At 42.7% G+C, this 18,409-nt stretch overlaps 1 protein-coding gene across 1 annotated transcript in view; it reads right to left on the bottom strand.

Annotated features, from left to right (window-relative positions):
* Positions 1 to 426: 426 nt before the first annotated feature.
* Positions 427 to 18,409, bottom strand: part of trpn1 (transient receptor potential cation channel, subfamily N, member 1) — a 331,698-nt gene continuing 313,715 nt past the window's right edge. Inside the window, exons 27-29 of the mRNA XM_078540988.1 lie at positions 7,357 to 7,509; positions 2,825 to 2,935; positions 427 to 2,163 (exon numbers count right to left, since the gene is read on the bottom strand). Of these exons, the coding sequence (XP_078397114.1) occupies positions 2,066 to 2,163; positions 2,825 to 2,935; positions 7,357 to 7,509 (362 nt within the window). The 3' untranslated portion in view covers positions 427 to 2,065. The remainder of the gene's footprint in view (positions 2,164 to 2,824; positions 2,936 to 7,356; positions 7,510 to 18,409) is intronic.

Raw genomic sequence — 18,409 nt, 5'->3', positions numbered from 1 at the left:
GTGACGCTGTCTTTCGGGTACTCAGTGTTCACAATAATAATGGATAAATACTGATATTAATAAATAATTGGCAATTCATAGAATGTTCCTAATTCAGTAAGCGCTGGTATATGATTCGTTTGCAATATACATCTGTCTGTAAGCAAGGTGCTTCCCTACCTCGATCATGCACATTTAAAATGCCCATAAATTATGTTGAAGAACTCTATCTGTGACTGAAGACATTTTATTTTGCCCAGGAACATGCAGATGACATTGAAATGATTGGAAACAGCAAGGGTAATTTTATCCTAACTTGCTCAGTGGAAAACTGACAGGATCAGACTGGCTGACTGTTATACTGCTCATTCGATTTCACCTTTTATGGAAGTCAACGGGTGGTCTATCCCATCCCATAATTTTTCTGCTGGGGGAGTGGGGGCTGGTTAAGTTAAAATTAATACCAGAGACTCATAAATGTTACAGATGACCTGTTTTTGGTAGCAGAACTACAATCTGTTCTTGGGGTGAAAGACCAGTGTCTGAGGTAATAGCTCTTCATATTTTGAACATCCTTCCTCTCCTGTTAATGATGAACTTTATGGTTAGAATTAAGCATTCACAGTTTCAGGAACTCAAATTATTCTTCAGTCTTCTCCAGTCAGACTCGTGAGGGAAAGAGGGGTACCACAATCTGCTCTTTGGATTTGCATTGTTAATTTTAGTCTGCGCCACTGTATATTGTGTGTATTTTGAGTGAGAACTCTAAGTGAAGGCCCGAAGCTCAAACAGCAGGACAACTGGTAGGCCGAAATAAAGTGAGGTAAATCATTGGCTTGGGTTTGGACTGTCTATATATGTAGGAAGGAGGAAAAAGTGAAAGTAGTGAGGGATCCACTTGTTGAAGATCTTCAGAAAAATGGGCAAGAGAATGAGGTGGAATGGGGAGATGGGAATCACAAACTAAATTGATACGCTTGGTGCCGAGACTCATCATGTTAAGCGTTTGAGCGGACTACATCACGGAATGGGAGCGTGCAAGTCCAGTTTTTTGTTATGACAGGGGGCAGGAAATGCTGAACAGTGCCCAGACATTCTTGTCTGATGTGAAAGAGAGGGGAAATGCGATGGAGGGTCATCCAAAGTCACCCTAATGCATGTCATAGGAGCCTACTTCAGAGCAGTATTTATGGAAGAGTTTTTGGACCTGGTCATTTACTTACGCTCTTGGCTGAGGATTGCTGAGGAGGATTGGAATGGGTGCAATAACAAAAAGGAAAAAAGAAAAGAGATCTCAAAAAAAGATGAAGGGATTACTTGCCTTAATCCTAACCTGCACTGCTGGAGCCTCTCAATGTTCTGCTAGAAGCTTGCTATACCTGGAGCACAAATGCAAGTTATATTCTTCATATATTACTATACCTCATATTAAATAGAGTTTAGACGAAAAAGAAAGATCTGTAGGTCAGACATTATCTTCAACGCTTCAGAATTCGATCAGGAAGTGAAGCAATAAAGAATGAAGAAGTAAAGGAGCAAATAGGAATGGGCAATAAATGCTGGCCTAGCCAGTGACATCCACATCCCATGAACAAGTACAAAAAGATCACCCATTCATACTTCACTACTACTCAAAGTTTTCCTTATTTTTTGGTGTATTTCTCTCAGCGCTATTTGCTAAAATAAGCACATTCTTTCAACAGGATCATGAGACTCCTGCCTCAAAGAGGTACATTTTCATGAAAAACTGCAAAACGCAAGACAAATTTTGATATGTCGTGTTGCACGTATAACAAAATCACAGCGCCTTATGCTTGTGTCTCCTATCGAATAAAAAGAAACCTGCGAAACAATTACACATGGAGGTGATGTTCTTTAAACTATACAGTAACTCCACAATGAATTAAAAATATATCACACTCTACTACACTTTGTCAATGGTTACAACGACACTGCTCCACAGATCACTAATGCTTGACAAGTAACTGTTTTCAACCGAGTTGATGTCCTTGAAAGGTGCACACGTCACTGCGCTGGTTTCCCACATACTTCATTGAATAAAACAGTCATCAATCTGGGCAGCACCTCATGATTTTGACGATGCTGGGATTTGGCAGTTGGTGCCAAAATCATACTTACAGACCTTGGGCCTTCCTTCATACTGCAGCTGTATCAAGACCAATCCTAAATGATGCAGAAGGTCAAAACAGAAATCTGTTTTCCATATAGAAGTATACCATTTATTGCAGCAACATAGCTAAAAATAAATACCTCTAATTTAATCTTCTGCAAGATAGGTTGCTTTCCTCTTTAAGCTGATTGAGTATTGACAATTCAGAAACGGTGATGAAAGGAAAAAGAAAAACAATTTTGTGTTGGGGGATGGGTGGTCGTTTTCCTTGCACTGTCTCAGGTTTTTGTTCTTCTTCCTTTTGGGCGTGTGGTTGGATGGTTTGTGGTCTATGCTGGAATCCATAAATTGTAAATGGCAATGCCAGAAGGCGGAGACTGGGTAAGTTTTGCTCACAGCTGGCAATATTTAGGCTATTGAAGAATGCTTGTGTTTAATGTAACAATTAATCTTTAATGTAACAATGTACCATTTCAAGCATCACACCCTGCTATGTGTCCCATTCCACTCTGAGTCAATAATCATAAATGCACAACAGCAGGTTGGCACATTCTTAAAACGGTGGGTAAAACGCTGTTAAAAGGATCCTTTATGCTTTAATTTTTTAGACTGCCTAAGTAGAGATACCATTCAGGATCTTAGTATGTACCAAAACTGCAAAACGTTCTGTGTCTTTTGCATCCTCATACTGAGAGGAATCTTTTTCAAACATACCAGCATCAGTCTGCCCTTTCATTGTTAGGTAACGGAGCACGACACTGTGCCAGTCGATAACATCTTCAATCTGCATCGGACCATTTTGGCGTATGCCTCTTAAGAAACCACCTGTGGAGAGGCAATATTGGAAGCCAGTATTACCATATTCATACTAGTCTAACATTAGAAATATTCTGCCATCATAATTTGGTTTCAAACTCTGCATGATTTCAAATGTTTAAGATTTAAGTTTATGCCTATTTTTTCTTGACTGCTAAACTCCGGTCATATATCTAGAGGCTCTTAAGCTCGTCAGAAATCAAGCCAAGCTCATAAAAATGTCTCTTCTTTTGACTAATTTTGCTTTCACTTTCTTTTGTCTTTTCTAGGCACTTTCTATATTTATATGCTTTATCTCAAGTGACAGGCTGTAACATGTCTTTCATCTAATTATTCTCCGGAATTTAAGTTCAGACAGCTAGATCCTGCTTTTAATGTATTCCTGAGCGGCAACAGCAGTTTGCCTCATAATAATAAAGTATAGCTATTTCTTTCAATGAAAACTTCAGGAGAAAAGAAATCTTGTAAATATTCACTTGTGTGTGTCACGCTGAAATAATATCCACCATTAGCTTGATGCTGACATGAAAACAAGCATCTGAATGAAGCACACATACGAATGGTGTTCGGGGCTGAGGGGTTGGGGGGTTCACAAGGCGTGTGTTCTAATACCTTGGGTTGGAAATTCTTCTTGGAGCGGGTGAGGGAGACGGGTTGCACAAGATAAACAATATGAAACATGCTACCTGTCAATCTGCTTGACCTGACTTTGATAGAAACAGAAAATGCTGGAAAAACTCAGCAAAACTCCACAGCATCTGTGGAGAGAAAAACAGAGTTAACGTTTTGAGTCTGTATGACTTCTTCAGAGTGTTTCAGATTTCCAGCATCTGTAGTATTTTGCTTTTATCTGACTTTAGTAGAGTTGAATATCAAGTGGACCATATAATAGGCATCCAAAGTGATATTGGCCATTTAGATATACCAGCCAAGACAAGCTTTTACTCCTGAGTCTTGTCTATTTTTATATTCGCATATTGAACGGCAGTGAACGAACTCTGAAACCTCTCTCAGATCAGTTTATGTTCACAGAGAACATAAGAACATAGCAACATAAGAAATAGGAGAATGGGTAGACCATATGCCCTGTTGTGCTTGCTCCATCATTCAATACGATCATGGCTGATCTTTGGCTTCAACTCCATTTCCCTGCCTGCTCTCCCACATCCCTTTCTTCCTGAGAGATCTTAGCTTAAATATAGTCACCAAATGGTGCACCAAAGCCGTCTGGAGTAGAGAATTCCAAAGATTCAAAAGCCTTTGAGTGAAGAAATTTCTCCTCATCTAAGTCCTAAATGATCATTCCCCTATCCTGAGACTGTGCCCCGAACAATGCAAGCAATAGAAACATAGAAAATAGGAGCAGGAATAGGCCATTCGGCCCTTCAAGCCTGCTCCGCCATTCATTATGATCATGGCTGGTCATCCAACTCAATAGCCTGCTCCTGCTTTCTCCCCATATCATTTGATCCCTTTCACCCCAAGAGCTATATCTAACTCCTTCTTGAAAACATACAATGTTTTGGCCTCAACTACTTTCTGTGGTAGCAAATTCCACAGGGTCACCACTCTCTGGGTGAAGAAATTTCTCCTCATCTCAGTCCTGTCTGCCAACGAGTTTTCTATCCATCTCAATACTTTACCCCCAAACCCACGCGCTTTAATTTTACATGCTAATCTCTTACGTGGGACTTTGTCGCAAGCCTTCTGAATGTCCAAATAAACCACATCCACTGGCTCTCCTTCATCAACTCTACTAGTTACATCCTCGAAAAATTCCAGTAGGTTTGTCAAGCATGATTTCCCTTTCATAAATCCATGCTGACTCAGTCCGATTCTGCCACTGTTTTCCAAGTGCTCAGCTATTAATTTTTTATAATGGACTCTAGAATTTTCCCCACTACTGACGTCAGGCTGACTGGTCTATAATTTCCTGTTTTCTCTCTACCTCCCTTTTTAAATAGTGGGGTTACATTAGCTACCCTCTAATCTGTAGGTACTGTTTCAGAGTCTATAGAATCTCGGAAGATGACCACCAAAGCATCCACTATTTCTAGAGCCACTTCCTTAAGTACTCTGGGATGTAGGTTATCAGGCCCTGGGGATTTATCTCTCATTATTTACACTGTCAAGCCCCTTCAGAACCTGGTATGTTTTAATAAGATCACCTTTGAGTCTTCGAGGGCAGAATTTTCTGGCTGGTGGGCGGGCAGAGCGGGAGCGCGTGTGGACCCGATTGCCGTCCGCAATCAGGTCGGCACTGCCATTTTATGTGGGCGGGCCAATTAAGGCCCACCCAGCGTGAATCGCGGCTCCCGAGGACAGCGGGAGTGGGCGAGTGGCGGCGGGTTTGCAATGACCACTGGGTCCAATGGTGGCCCTGCGGCCTGTTTTCAAAAGTTGCTGCAGCCTTTCAAAGGCTGTCAAACATGGCGACTGGAAAGGCTCCCCAGAGCACTGAAGCACCTGGGAGTGTCTGAGGATGTAGGTGTCATGGGAGCTGCCTGGTTATCAGGCCCTGGGGACTTGTAGAATCAGCATCCTGTGGTCACACACTATCTGCACGTTCATGGAGTGGAAGCCCTTCCTGTTGATGAAGGCACCGGGCTCACCTGCTGGAGCCTTGATGGTCACATGTGTACAGTCTATTGCACCCTGGACACGGGGGAAGCCAGCAATCACTGCAAAGCCTCTGGCTCACTGTGTCTGCCTTGCCTGGTCCCAACGGAAGTGGATGAAGGTCAATGCAAGCCTGAACAAAGCATTTGTAACCTGCTTGACACAAGTGTGGACAGCTGATTGGGAGACACCGCAGAGATCACCCACCGAGACCTGGAAGGAGCCAGAGGCATTGAAGTTGAAGGCAGCTGTAACCTTTAGAGCCATTGGCATGGGGGGTCCTCCCACATAGTTAATGGAGATCCCAGGCCCAATCATCTGACAGATATAGTTGACTGTCTCCCTTGAGAGACGGAGCCTCCTTTGGCACTGCACCTCAGACATATTGTGTTGGCTGCTTCACCGCCTGTATACCCTGGCAGCAGGATAGTGACATCTGCTGCGGCCCCTTCTGCCTTGGTCTGCCTCTTGGCCCTGTAACCTTTGTGCCTGTGCCTGTCTCCCAAAGGTGGCTCCTCTGGAGGCTGAATGTGCACTCCTGGCCTCCTCCCCCTTCTAGCCCTCCCTTCCTCCTCAGAGGAGCTGCCTCCAGTGGAGAGTGCAACTCCCATTCCCAGGTTAAGGGAAGGCTTCCTGAAACCTGCAGGCCCAAAAACGATTTTTCACTGCAGAGTGCTGACCTGAAGGTTGTGAATCCAGTCCAAACAGCTGGTATGTGTTTTGAAGTATTGCAGCTCACACATGCAAATATCATTAACTTTGAAAGTTAAATATTTGACAGAGCACACTTGCGACCCAAATGAGCCTCTTATCTCGCCCGTGGATGAGGTTTATACAAATGTGTCCGACCTGCCTGCCTATTGCGCCCATGGGACGACCCAAAGATTACACGGGCACCAAAAAATCAGTGTCAATTGGTGCCTCAAGGGCCTTAAGTGGCTCATTAATTAATGGTGGGTGCGCATCGGATATCATCGTGTGCCCGCCCAACGAAATATTGAGATGGCGCGTGGTGTGGTTGGGGCACTCGCCCGATGTCACCACGCATCATTTTACGCCTTGGTGTGTGGGTCCCATCCCCTCACGCCAACAGGAAAATTCTGCCCCTAAACTCCACAGAGTACAGGCCCAATTTACTCACCCTCTCATCATAGGACAACACTCTCATTGCAGGAACCTTCACTGTACTGCGTCCAATGCAAGTATATCCTTCCTTAAATATGGAGACCAAAACTGCACACAGTATTCCAGGTGTTGTCTTAACAAAGCCCTGAGCAATTGTAGCATGACTTCTTTATTCTAGTACTCCAATCCCCTTGTAATAAAGACCAAGGTGCCACTTACCTTTCTAATTGCTTTCTGTACCTGCTAACTTTCTGCTCCTTGCACAAGTACACCCAAGCCCCTATGAAGAACAAAATTTACGAGTCTCATTCATACCTTTTAAAAAATATTCTGCTTTTGTATTCTTACTACCAAAGTAAATAACCTCACACATTATACCCCACCTGCCACTTTGTTGCAACAGCAAGCAGAACTACAGCATCCAAATATTTAGTGAGCATGGAGCAGCTATGTGGAATGCAATGCTCGCATGTGGCCGCCTTTTCTGTCAACTCCCTTGTTTGCCATCAATGGCATGTGCCTGCTGCAAAGCTGCTTCATTCTGATGCCTTTCTTCAATCGCTAATTATTTTTCAAGTGTAGGCCCAATTTCAAACCTAATCTATCATAATCTGTGCCATCCTCTATTTCCTGAAAATTGATACTTAACATTGGTACTTCCATACAAAAGGAAGTGCCTAAAGTACCTTCAGGAGAGACTTGTGTTGTTCTCTTTGAGGTGTTTCGTATCCAACCAACAGATGTATGTGCCAACATGTCAATAGAACGTGTATCCGATATTGTGTCAAGTTCATCTTCTTCATTCATCAACTCCCTGCCCTCTGTGGAGCACAGTTTACCTGCGGATTAAGACAAAAAAAAACAAATTATGGTCTAAAATTCAAAACTGTGTCATCTTGAAACTGGGACTTGGCTAAATTTATTTGAGAAGAAGGTAGGTATGGTGAGTAATGTCAATGAACAATAAAGCAACACTTCTCTTGCCCCAAAATTATCATAGGAAATGAAACATAGGTCAGTCTGAAAGAGAAAAGATGGGTTAATGTTTCAGACCAGATATATAAAACAATATACCTGAAATATGAACTTTTTCTTTTTCAGATGTTAGTTGAGCTCCTCATTTTTACTGAACCCATTAGGAAGGAACGGTTTAGCATATGCTTTGTCGGGAGAGAGTGATGGTAGAAGTTTTTGAAGGAATGAAGAATATCCAAGTTGATGTTATCAGTTAGAAATGGGCCGAGGATGGGCAGTTGGGCAGTTAAGAGTTGGGGTTGAGAGGTGAAAGTTGAAGGCAGCAAACTTCTAGTCTTAGAAGTTGATGAGTGAAGAACACAGGAACAGGAGAAACAGGAGCATGAGTAGACCATCTGGGCCATTTGAGCCTGCTCTGCCATTCAGTTCGATCATGGGCTGATCTTGGGCATCAGCCCCACTTTCCTGCCTTGATTCCCTGAGAGACCAACAATCTGTCCATCCCAGACTTAGACATATTCAATGACAGAGCATCCGCAAACCTCTGGGGTAGAGAATTCCAAAGATTTATAACCCTATCTTGAAGTAATTTCCCTTCATCTCAGTCCTAAGTGAGCAGTCCGTTATCCTGAGACTGCGCTTTCCCATGTTTTAGATTCCTCAAACAGTAGAAACAATCTCTCAGCAGGGGAGTTTGGTATGGACAACCGGTTTGTGGGAGGTTTATAGGGTAGGTGGCAGTTAAGATAGTTGAATTGATAATCTCACTTGTCCTGGACTGGACATCAGAGGTACAGATGGAAGGAGAGAGAGGTGAAACATTTTGAACTGCAGGCACAGTTGTTTTGTAGACAAACACAGGAGGCCAATTTGCACAGAGCAAGATCACATGAACAGCAATGTCAACAATGACAATTTAATCTGCTTTGATGACTTTGGTTAATAGATGAATGCCAGCCAATTCACTGGAAAAGCCCCTGGTCTTCTTTCAACAGTGCCTGGGGGTCTTGTGCATTTAGCTGGATGGGCCCTGGTTTATGTTCCTTAAAAGATGGTGCTGAAGTATCAGTACATGATAATCATGTACTGGAATGGGGCATGAACACATCCGTTGCGCTCAGAGGTGAGAGTTCTACCAATCTATAATTAGTGATAGTTATAGGGGATACTCTAGAAACTCTGACAGTGTGAAGTAGAGAGAGTGTCTGCTTCACTTTTACACTTCCACAAATCCTGGGGATGGGTTAGTTAAGCATCTTGGGGTGGACAACCAGTACTGAATGGCTGCCCAACCCCTGGCCATGGACCTGGAAGAATTTCATAGCAATACCTTGCCACTCTGCTGGGCGGGGTACACAGGATGATCTGGCTACTAGTACAAAAGCCTCAACTTTTTTTATCCCCTGCTCCCCTACTGGCGATCCCAATTTTGAAATAGCGGCGTATTAAATATAAAAAATATATTAGATACATATGTATATACATAGTCATGAAAATGTGCTTTATGCCAAATAATGATTTTAATTCACTGGCTGGAAACCTGAATGGAGCTTTTAAAAAAATACTTAAAAACACTTAAAAATAACAGAGCCTAAAGTGATTTAAACTCACGGCCCAAGGTGGCTAACCCCAAATAGCATTACTATACATTCCACATTCTAATTCATTGAAATGGAGTCAGTCTGTCTGCAAAACCCATCAAAGACAGTGGCCTCAGGGGAGCGTGAAGGACTCACAGTTACTGCCTCATTAGCAAGGCATCTATGGCAGTCACCCAAGGTATTCGGCTGTTGGAGATGAGCCATTAAAACTAATCACAGGGACAATGGGACCCTGGGCAAGCTGGCTTTCATACAAGAGGTATTCAAGATACCTTTAGAATGCAAGGAAAATGTACAAACATACATACAAACATATGATAAATGCAAAATTCTGCGGATGCTGGAAATCTGAAACAGAAATAAAAATAGCTGGAAAAACTCAGCAGGTCTGACAGCATCTGCGGAGTGGAATACAGTTAATGTTTCGAGTCCATATGACGCTTCATTAGAACTGAGGAAATATAGAAATGAGGTGAAATATAAGCTGGTTGAGGGGGGTGGGACAGGTAGAGCTGGATAGAGGACCAGCGATAGGTGGAGGCAAAGAAGAGATTGCCAAAGATGTCATAGACAAAAGGACAAAGGGGTGTTGACGGTGGTGATATTAGCTAAGGACTGTGCTAATGGTGACATTAAGGGTAGGAAGCAGGAAGGGCAAGTAGCAGATAGCCCTAGTGGGGGTGGGGTGGGGGGAAGGGATCGAAATAGGCTAAAAGGTGGAGATGAAACAATGGATGGAAATACATTTAAAAATAATGGAAATAGGTGGGAAAAGAAAAATATATTAAAAAATTAGAAATTATTGGAAAAGGGGGGGATCGGAAAGGGAGTGGGGATGGAGGAGAGAGTTCATGATCTGAAGTTATTGAACTCAATGTTAAGTCTGGCAGGCTGTAAAGTGCCTAGTTGGAAGATGAGGTGCTGTTCCTCCAGTTTGCGTTGAGCTTCACTGTCACATTGCAGCAGGCCAAGGACAGACATGTGGGCATGAGAGCAGGGTGGTGTGTTGAAATGGCAAGCGACAGGGAGGTCTAGGTCATGCTTGCAGACAGACCAAAGCTGTTCCGCAAAGCTATCACCCAGTCTGCATTTGGTCTCTCCAGTGTAGAGGAGACCATATTGGGAGCAGCGAATGCAGTAGGCTAAATTGAGGGAAGTGCAAGTGAAATGCTGCTTCACTTGAAAGGAATGTTTGGGCCCTTGGATGGAGAGGAGGGGGTAAGTAAAGGGGCAGTTTTATGAATTAGGAGCTGGAGTAGGCTATTCACTCAAGCCTGCTCTGCCATTCAATGAGATTGTGGCTGATCTGATTGTGATTTTAACTCCACATTCAGCCTACACCCTATAACCATTGACTCCCTTGTTAGTCAAGAATCTATCTACATCTGTCTTAAAAATATCCATTGGCCCTGCCTCCGCTGCTTTCTGCAAAGAGTTCCAAAGATTCACGACAACTCCAACATGACCTCCCTACTTTTGTAATCTATGCCTCGATTGATAAAGCCAAGTGTCCCATATGCCTTTTTCACCACCCCACTAACGTGCCCCCTCAGGATCTTATATGTTTCAGTAAGATCACCTCTCCTTCTCCTAAACTCCAATGGATACAGGCCCAGCCTGCCAACCTTTCCTTGTAAAATAATCCTCCATCCCAGGTATCAGGCGAGTGAACCTTCTCTCAACCGCTTCTAACACATTTATATCCTTCTTAAATAAGGAGACCCAAGCTGTATACGGTATTCTAGATGTGGTTTGACCAAAGCCTCAACAATTCCAGCAAACTTCCATAGTTTTATATTCCATTACCCTTGCAATAAACAACATTCCATTTGCCTTCCTAATCACTTGCTGTATCTGCATACTAACTTTTCCTGATTTATTTACTGGGACACCCAGATCCCTCTGTACCTCAGAGTTCTGCAATCTCTCTCCATTTAAATAATATGCTGCTTTTCTATTCTTCCTGACAAAGAGGACACATTCACATCTTCCTACATTATACTCCATCTGCCAAATTTTTGCCCATTCATTTAACCTACCTATATCCATTGGCGTAATCCTTTTGTCCTCTTCGCAATTTACTTTCTTACCTATCTTTGTCAGCAAATTTAGCAACCATACATTCAATCACTTCATCCAAATCATTGATGTAGATTGTAAATTGTTGAAGCCCCAGCACTGATCCCTGTGACACTCCGCTCATCACATCTTGCCAACTCATAAAAGATCCATTTATCTCTCCTCTCTGCTTACTGTTAGCTAGCCACTCCTCTATCTATGCTTATATGTTACCCCCTGCGCCATGAGCACTTATTTTGTGTAATGACCTTTGATGTGGCATCTTGTCAAATTCCTTCTGGAAATCTAAGTACAGCACATCCACAGGTTCCCCTTTATCCATGTTGTTTGTTGCTTCCTCAAAGAACTCCAATAAATTAGTTAAACATGATTTCTCTTTCACAAAGCCATGTTGACTCCGCTTGATTGCATTAAGTGCCCTGCTATAACCTCCTTAATAATAAATTCCAGCAATGTCCCTATGGCAGATGTTAAGCTGACTGGCCTATAGTTTCTTGCTTTCTGTCACATTTGCTACTTTCCAATCTGATAGGGCCTTTTTTTTTTAAATCCCCCTGGGAGTCGGAGAAGGAAGGAGACATGGCAAGCCAACACTCTGTCTGTTTTGAGTGCATGTTTTCTCAGCAGAATTGAGGACGAACAGCTGAGGAAGAAGACCTAAGTGGGGTCCCTCCTGCCCCCTTTCTTTTCTCCAACCCACCTGGTAAGCTGCGAGCCCTATTTGCTGACCATGTTCATCCAGGAACACCCTGCTGCAGACAGAGATTTCTTAAGAGAATCCAACCCTACACTACCACCTACTGAAGAACAACAAACTCAGTCGTCTACAACTTTAAATCAGAAGCTTCGAGAAGATCAAGTTCAGCCTGAAGCCAGCTGAGTCACCAAGCTACAGACTGTGTATTCTTTGACTTTTTTTGAATGGATACTAATTTTGCTAACCCCATTCTGTAATGTATATTTGTGTGTATTGAGTGGTCCCAGGGATGAGAATCTTCAGTTATGAAGATAGATTGGAGAGGTTGGGGCTGGTCTCCTTGGAGAGAAGAAGGCTACGAGGAGATTCAATAGAGATATTCAAAACCATGAGGGGACTGGACACAGTAGATAAGGCAAAGGTGTTCCCACTTGTAAAAGAATCAAGAAAAGGGCACAGATTTAAAGTGATTTGCAAAAGAAGCAAATGTGACATGAGAAAAAACATTTTCACACAATGTGTGGTTTGGGTCTGGAATGCACTGCCTGGAAGTGTGGTGGAGGCAGGTTCAATCGAGGCATTCTAGAGGGCATTAGATGATTAGTTGAATAGAAATAATGTGCAAGGGTATGGGGAAAAAGCAGGCAATGGCACTAGATCATAATGCTCATTTAGAGAGCCAGTGCAGACATGATGGGCCGAATGGCCTCCTTTTGTGCCAGTAAAATTCTGTGATTGTGAGAGTGCGTGTGTGTGTGTCGGTGTTTTTTTAATTCACTCATAGGACGTTAGCATGGCTGGCTCGGCCAGCATTTATTGCCCATCCCTAATTGCCCTTGAGAAGGTGGTGGTGAGCTGCCTTCTTGAACCGCTGCAGTCCATGTGGTGTAGGAACACCGACAGTGCTGTTAGGAAGGGAGTTCTAGGATTTTGACCCAACAACAGTGAAGGTACGGCGATATATTTCCAAGTCAGGACGGTGAGTGGCTTAGAGAGGAACTTTCAGATGGTGGTGTACCCATGTGTCTGCTGCCCTAGATGGTAGTGGTTGTGGGCTAGGAAGGTGCTGTCTAAGAAGCCTTGGTGAGTTCCTGCAGTGCACCTTGTAGATGGTACATACTGCTGCTATTGTGCGTTGGTGGGGGAGGGAGTGAATGTTTGTGGATGGGGTGCCAATCAAACAGGCTGCTTTGCCCTGGATAGTGTCAACAATTTTGAGAATTGTTGGAGTTGCACTGATCCAGGCAAGTGGATAGTATTCCATCACACTCCTAAATTGTGCCTTGTAGATGGTGGACAGGCTTTGGAGAGTCAGGAGGTTTGCCGCAGGATTCCCAGCCTCTGACCTGCTCTTGTAGCCACAGTATTTATATGGCTAGTCCAGTTCAGTTTCTGATCAATGGTAACCTCCAGGATGTTGATAGTGGGGGATTCAGCAATGGTAATGCCATTGAATGTCAAGGGGCGATGGTTAGATTCTCTCTTGTTGGAGATGGTCATTGCCTGGCACTTGTGTGGCATGAATGTTACTTGCTACTTGTCAGCCCATACCTGGATATTGTCCAAAACAAAAATAAAAATACCTGGAAAAACTCAGCAGGTCTGGCAGCATCTGCGGAGAGGAACACAGTTAACGTTTCAAGTCCGTATTACTCTTCAACAGAACTAAGTAAAAATTTTGACTTAGTTCTTTTGAAGAGTCATACGGACTCGAAACGTTAACTGTGTTCCTCTCCGCAGATGCTGCCAGACCTGCTGAGTTTTTCCAAGTATTTTTATTTTTGTTTTGGATTTCCAGCATCCACAGTTTTTTGCTTTTATCTGGATATTGTCCAGATCTTGCTGCATTTGGACATGGACTGCTTCAGTATCTGAGGAGTCACGAATGGTGCTGAACATTGTGGAATTGTCATGAAACTATAATAAGTTTCATAATATCATTGTGGTTTGTTGTAAAGTAGGTTTATGGGTGTGAGTGTAGATGGTTCTGTCTGTGTGATTTAATTAAACTAGAGTCAGATATGCTGCAAGATTGAAATTATCAAAAGAAGTTAGGGATAAAAGGCATTTGAAATGCTAATGAGTAAACATGGGTGAGGTCTTATTATGTAGGGTGTGAAGGAAATTTGCATTTTTAGATAAGTGAAGGAGTTTTTTGGGTTTCAAAGGGATGGTAAGATGTTTACAACTAACAAGATAAATAGGGCAAGGTTATTATTTTATTTTTCCCAAAAGGTACTGATCATATTGGCAACATGAAAGATTTTTATATTATGGGAAAAGTACATTTCCAAAGACATATCAAGCAATGGAATTTACAGATTAAAGAGAGAGAAACATATATAACGAGGAATGAAAGACTATGTTGGGGGGGGTGGGGGTGCATATAAGAACTAAAAGGAGTGTGTAAAACAACCCTGGGGAAGCCTCAAGCAATGTTTGAAAAATTCTGCTGTGTCTAGTAACTAAAGTTGGAGACAAGCCTTTGGAATTTCACTGTCGAGTGGGTGCTGTGCTATATTTGCTGGCTTGCTATTTAGAGTTAAAATCTATTTTGGACTGTTGCCTTAAAAGGGGTATGTAGTTGGAGTTAGTTCAATTCGGAATTTTGGGAGTTGTTATAGTACTAAGTAACTGTAATCTTATGTACGTACTTGAAACCTTTTCTTTTGTTAATAAATGTTTTAATTTAGTTTTTAAAATCTCCAAAGGTGTTAGTGGACTCATTACTTCTGAGTTCAGTTAAGTACTCACTGAATTGGCCAGTATATCCATTCCAAACAAAAATATCTGTTGGAAGGGCAAAGAGGGGAGCCATTCGACCCTTCCTTATCTGGTCGGAACAATATACACATATATAATACATATATTTATATTGAGCTCACTATTGTGCTATTGAAGCACACATTCAGATGCATGAATATTTCTGGAGGTGCCCCACAATATGCCCCAAAGTCTCTCACAACATTGATCCATGCTGCATATTGCCCAACATCGCAATACCGAAATGATTGTAACAATAACTGTCATCATCTCATGAGGAAGACTTGGGCAAAGGTGAAGAGGAAGAAAGCGGGCCAAGCACAACTAGGCCAGGGATCAGCTCATAGCTCATAACATCTGGTGATCTGTTCATTCTCCTCTCCTGAAAAGTTACACAAAACCACTCTACATTAACAGTTCTATTTATAAATGTATTCATTTGTGGAATATGGACGCTGCTGGCAAGATAATGATTTATTGCTAATCCCTAATTGCTCTTGAGGAGGTGGTGGTGAACTGACTTTTTGAACCTCTTGTGACAGCTGCCTCGTTGATAAAAGATATAGGAAAAAAGACAATCTCACAGACACAGCCAGAAAAATCAATGGTGCAAAAACCAAGCTCTTGACAATTAACGTTTACTCTGACAAAGAAATATAACTCAAAGGTGAATGATTGCTTTAAAATCTGGAATTGGAAGCTAATCTCAGTATTTTTTTTTATTCGTTGATGGGGTGTGAGCAAGGTCATGGTTACTGTGGATTAATTCTTAATTCCAGATTTTATTGAATTCAAATTCCACCAACTGCCATGGTGGAATTTGAACCTATGCCATGTCCCCACAGTATTAGCCCAGGTTTCTAATACAGTGATATTGCCACTACACCACCCTCTTTGCCATAGTGCTGGTTATGAAACTATCATTGATTGTCGTAAAATTCATCTGGTTCACTTTACCCTTCAGGGAAGGAAATCTGCCATCCTTATCCGGTCTGGCCTCCATGTGACTCCAGACCCACAGCAGTGTGGTTGACTCTCAACTGCCCTCTGAAATAGCCTAACAAGCCACTCAGTTCAACAGCTATTAAGGATGGGCAACAAATGCTGGCCTTGTCAGTGATGCCCACATCTCATGAAAGAATTTTAAAAATGTTAGTTGAATTCAAATTCCACTAGCGGCTGTGGTGAACCCACGTCCCAAGGGCATTTGGTCTAGGTTACTGGCCCAGTTACATTGCTGTATCTCTACATCATTGTTCCCTGCCTCCCACACCATCACCGGCTGTTCTGTTATCAGAAACATGGTAGTCCAACATCAAGTAGCTCGGCAGCTTCCATCATAGAAACCTATGATGGCTCTAATATCAGATGGATGAATCAAAGGCCGCATTCGACAGAGTGGGCATCAAGGAGCCCTAGCAAAGCTGAAGTCAATGGGAATCAGGGGGAAAGCTTTCCACTGGTTGGAGTCATACCTAGCACAAAGGAAAATGGTTGTGGTTGTTGGAGGTCAGTCATCTCAGCTCCAGGGCATAACCGCAGGAGTTCTTCAGGGTAGTGTCCTCGGCTCAACCATCTTCAGCTGCTTTATCAATGACCTTCTTTCCATCATAAGGTCAGAAGTGGGGATGTTCATTGAAGATTGCACAATGTTGAGCACCATTTGCAACTCCTCAGAAGCAGTCCGTGTCCAAATGCAGCAAGACCTTGACAATATCCAGGCTTGGGCTGACAAGTGGCAAGTAACAGTCGCTCCACACAAGTGTTAGGCAATGAACATCTCCAACAAGAGAGAATCCAACCATCACCGCTTGATGTTCAATGGCATTACCATCACTGAATCTCCCATTATCAACATCCTGGGGGGGTTACCATTGACCAGAAACTGAATTGGACTAGCCATATAAATACTGTGGTTACAAGAGCAGGTCAGAGGCTAGGAATCATGTGATGAGTAACCCACCTCTTGACTCCCCAAAGCCTGTCCACCATCTACAAAGACACAAGTCAGGAGTGTGATGGAATACTCCTCACTTGTCTGGATGAGTGCAGTTCCCACAACACTCAAGAAGCTTGTCACCATCCAGGACAAAGCAGCCCGCTTGATTGGCACCACATGCACAAACATTCACTCCCTTCACCACCGACGCACAGTAGCAGCAGTGTGTACCATCTACAAGATGCACTGCAGGAATTCACCAAGGGTCCTTTGACAGCACCTTCCAAACCCACAGCCAATACCATCTAGAAGGACAAGGGCGGCAGATAGATGGGAACACCACCACCTGGAAGCTCCTCTCCAAGTTACCATTCTGACTTGGAAATATATTGCTGTCCCTTCACTGTCGCTGGATCAAAATCCTGGAACTCCCTCCCTAACAGCACTGTGGGTGTATCTATACCGCATGGACTGCAGCGGTTCAGGAAAGCAACTCACCACCACCTTCTCAAGGGCAATTAGGGATGGGCAATAAATGCTGGCCCAGCCACCGAAGCCCACATCCCGTGAATGAATAACAAAAAGTATATGTCAGAGAGCATTAAATGTCACCACTGATTATAACAGTCAGGAAGAACCGACATGGGTCATATTCTGAGCGTCCTTGACACAGGGATCCTGTGCACGCATGAGAATGGAAGCCAGGATGCGAAAAGAGCTAGAACTTGACCTGGAAGAACTCTACGTAACATCACAGCAACAGACACAGCTGAAGTTCACTTGGGACGATGTGAGCTGGAGAGAAAAGTCCAAGTCAGAATTTAATAACTTCGATTGGTGCCTCAATGGCAAAAGAAGAATGATGGTGATGATGGGAAGGAAGTAAGATTCATCAAAGAAGTGCCAGGCTGGGGTGGGGGGGTGGGGAGGGTTGAGAATGTGTCCGGGGTAAAATGAAATTAAAACTGCTGAGGTGGGAAATCACCTCAACTCATCACACATTGTGGCCTGTGACAGCCTATACATGTAGGGTCAGATCATTTGAAAATTTAACTTTTCACACTTATAAGTTAAAAAAAAATTATGTTTTTTTCAGAATCCATTGTTTCTTAAATGAAAGTGACACACATTTTGTGGACTCTTCCTCATCCAATATTTTAAATCTTAGACATCTGGGTGTTTAGAATGATCACTTTTACCTTTACAGTAAATGAACAAGCTTTCAGCTGGAAGTTTAAATATTTGCAGTAATCTCCAACTAGAAACGTGTTGAAAATATTAGCGGATGAAAGTTTAACACATTTTAAATAAGCAAGTTAATGCTTCAGTTGAGACAACAGGCAAAAGAATGTCATATGAAGATATTAAATGTTTGTTTGCTAATATCAGCCACAGTCATTTTAGCCTTATTTGGTTAGCGATTGGAAATTTCTAAATAGTTTAAAACGTCTGGCTTATTGGTTTAATGGGACTGTTAACGGTTTTACTATCTTTAATACTTACCCCATAAATCTGTAGGATCCCAAGATTCTGACCTCTCTTCATCTGTTGCCAAATTGCAACTGTACCAGCATGATATACTGGATAATTTTATACTCCGCACAGATTATCTAGGTTATCTGTCATGCTGCACGTCAAGGATATAAAACAGAGCAACACTCAGGTTGCTGATGTTCTTACTGGCT

The sequence above is a fragment of the Cetorhinus maximus genome, chromosome 4, assembly GCF_964194155.1.
Source record: "Cetorhinus maximus chromosome 4, sCetMax3.hap1.1, whole genome shotgun sequence".
NCBI classification, from domain to species: domain Eukaryota; kingdom Metazoa; phylum Chordata; class Chondrichthyes; order Lamniformes; family Cetorhinidae; genus Cetorhinus; species Cetorhinus maximus.
Note: the sequence above shows the minus strand (reverse complement) of the source record. Positions and strands in the feature narration are given on the sequence as shown.